This window comes from Protobothrops mucrosquamatus, unplaced genomic scaffold (genome assembly GCF_001527695.2).
Source record: "Protobothrops mucrosquamatus isolate PMUCROS unplaced genomic scaffold, P.Mucros_1.0 scaffold5711, whole genome shotgun sequence".
NCBI lineage: Eukaryota > Metazoa > Chordata > Lepidosauria > Squamata > Viperidae > Protobothrops > Protobothrops mucrosquamatus.
In genome coordinates, this window is record NW_015391562.1 from 33,495 (window position 1) to 36,640 (window position 3,146).

At 45.3% G+C, this 3,146-nt stretch overlaps 1 protein-coding gene across 1 annotated transcript in view; it reads left to right on the forward strand.

Annotated features, from left to right (window-relative positions):
* The first annotated feature begins 463 nt into the window (after positions 1-463).
* The window catches only part of LOC107299916 (zinc finger protein 282-like), a 15,978-nt gene continuing 13,295 nt past the window's right edge, over positions 464-3,146 (forward strand). The window contains exon 1 of the mRNA XM_015829258.1: positions 464-793. Within this exon, the coding sequence (XP_015684744.1) occupies positions 464-793 (330 nt within the window). The remainder of the gene's footprint in view (positions 794-3,146) is intronic.

Consider the following 3,146-nt stretch of genomic DNA (forward strand, 5'->3'; position numbering starts at 1 on the left):
AGCCTCTTTTGTCACACTTGTGAAGTCCTTGACTTGACTTAGGATCACAAATTTCCCATCGGTAAACCCGACCGTTGCTCGGTGAGTTTCGCCCCCATTTTACGTCCGTTATTCCCACGTCGTTAAGTGAATCCTTGCAAAGCTCGTGAAAGGGGGAACGACCTGGCCTTGCAGTCCGTCATAAATGCGAGTCGGTGGCCAAGTGTCTCGTTTTGTGACCGTGCAGAGGCTGCAACGGTCGTAAGGGTGAGAAAGGGTCCTTTTTGTGGCGCCGTTGTAACTTTGAGGCCATCGTTGTAAGCTGAGGGCTAGCTGCTTGAAGGTTCCTTGGTGAAGGCCACTCAACAAGGGTTGACGTATCTTCTCAATCTCCACCCTTGGTCTTCTCCAGCTCCAGGAATGGAACGTGGAGGCCCAACATCTCATGCCTCTTCAGCCCCCGCTGGTCCCCGAGCTGAGCCACATGCGAGAAGCGCAACTGCACACCGCCGAGGCCTCCCTCTGGAGCGTGGTGGCCACCGTCCAAGCCATGGAGAGGAAGATTGACCTGTTGGCCACCCGTCTGCTCAGCCTGGAGGGCCGGTCCGGGACGGCCGAGAAGAAACTTTTGGATTGTGAGAAGACAGCTATGGAGTTCGGCAACCAACTGGAGAACAAGTGGGCCGTCCTGGGCACCCTCATTCAAGAATACGGCCTCCTGCAGAGGAGACTGGAGAACATGGAGAACCTTCTCAAGAACCGCAACTTCTGGGTCCTGAGGCTGCCCCCGGGGTCCAAGGGAGAGATCCCCAAGGTCAGGTGTCCTCAAGGAGGAAGGGGGGATGGATCTTGAGTGGAACAAGGAATGCTGGGAAAGGAAGAGGCTGGTTCCTCAGAAGGGATGGGTGAGGGTTCTCCTGAAGGAACCACAATGGGCTAGATCTGGTCTTATCTTCTCCATTGTGGTGGCTTCTAGATGTTGGGTTGGGTTCAGAACTTCCATAATTGTGTCCCCAACATGGGTAGGACAGCAATCGTCCTCCTGACACATCTGGAGACTTAGGGAACCACAATGGGCTAGATCTGGACTTATCTTCTCCACCGTGGTGGCTTCTAGATGTTGGGTTGGGATCAGAACTTCCATAATTGTGTCCCCAACATGGGTAGGACAGCAGTCGTCCTCCTGACACATCTGGAGACTTAGGGAACCACAATGGGCTAGATCTGGACTTATCTTCTCCATTGTGGTGGCTTCTGGATGTTGGGTTGGGATCAGAAATTCCATAATTGTGTCCCCAACATGGGTAGGACAGCAATCATCCTCCTGACACATCTGGAGACTTAGGGAACCACATTGGGCTAGATCTGGTCTTATCTTCTCCATTGTGGTGGCTTCTAGATGTTGGGTTGGGTTCAGAACTTCCATAATTGTGTCCCCAACATGGGTAGGACAGCAATCATCCTCCTGACACATGTGGAGACTTAGGGAACCACATTGGGCTAGATCTGGACTTATCTTCTCCACCGTGGTGCCTTCTAGATGTTGGGTTGGGATCAGAACTTCCATAATTGTGTCCCCAGCATGGGTGGGACAGGGGTCGCCCTCCCAACACATCTGGAGACTTAGGGAATCAAGTCCTTCAACTTTTTGAACCTGATTTAGTGGGCCGTTCTGGGCACCCTCATTCAAGAATACGGCCTCCTGCAGAGGAGACTGGAGAACATGGAGAACCTTCTCAAGAACCGCAACTTCTGGGTCCTAAGGCTGCCCCCGGGGTCCAAGGGAGAGATCCCCAAGGTCAGGTGTCCTCAAGGAGGAAGGGGGGATGGATCTTGAGTGGAACAAGGAATGCTGGGAAAGGAAGAGGCTGGTTCCTCAGAAGGATGGGTGAGGGTTCCCCTGAAGGAACCACAATGGGCTAGATCTGGTCTTATCTTCTCCACTGTGGTGGCTTCTAGATGTTGGGATGGGATCAGAACTTCCATAATTGTGTCCCCAACGTGGGTAGGACAGCAATCGTCCTCCTGACACATCTGGAGACTTAGTGAACCACAGTGGGCTAGATCTGGTCTTATCTTCTCCACTCTGGTGGCTTCTAGATGTTGGGTTGGGTTCAGAACTTCCATAATTGTGTCCCCAACATGGGTAGGACAGTAGTCGTCCTCCCGACACATCTGGAGACTTAGGGAATCAGGTCCTTCAACTTTTGGATGAGACCCAACCTGCTTTGGTGGGCTCCAATTGGGAAGGCTCCATTTATGGTCTCCCTCTGCTAGAGAAGCTCCCCTGGGACCAACCTACCTCGCAAGCTTGTTGTTTTTGGCTTGCTGTACTTTTAACATTTTTAATTTAGTATTTCTAATCTTTAATATTTTCAACACAAACTAGAAAAGGAGATTTAAAAATGGGTTTTCTGTTTTTCTGTTTTATCAATCGTCACCGGATTTGCAGTGAATTCACTTTTAGTATTTTTTTTAGTAAGAAAACAAATCTTAAAAGGGACTTAGAAAAATGAAAACTGCAGTCTAGGTCAAGAGAAGAAAAAAAATCACCTATTTTTCTACTTATCGATCGACACTGGATTTCTAATCAATTCACTTTTTTGTAATTTTTTTTTAGTAAGAAAACAAAACTAATCTTAAAAAGAAAAGACACTTTAAAAATTCAAATATAAACTAGGAAGGAAAATTAAAAAATGTATCTTATATTTTCTGCTGATCAAACATGACTGCATTACCGATGAATTCATTGTGGCTGGACTAGAAGACCTCCAAGGTCCCTTCCAGCTTCTATTCTATTCTATTCTATTCTATTCTTTCATATATTCTATTCTATTCTATTCTATTCCTTATTCTATTCTATTCTATTCTATTTTCCATTTTCTATTCTATTCTATCTTCCATTCTATTTTATTTTCTGTTCTATTATTCTATTCTATTCTATTCTATTCTATTCTATTCTATTTCTTATTCTATTCTATTCTATCTTATTTTCTGTTCTATTATTCTATTCTATTCTATTCTATTCTATTCCTTATTCTATTCTATTCTATCTTCCATTCTATTTTATTTTCTGTTCTATTATTCTGTTCTATTCTATTCTATTCTATTTCTTATTCTATTCTATTATATCTTATTTTCTATTCTGTTCTATTCTATTCTATTCC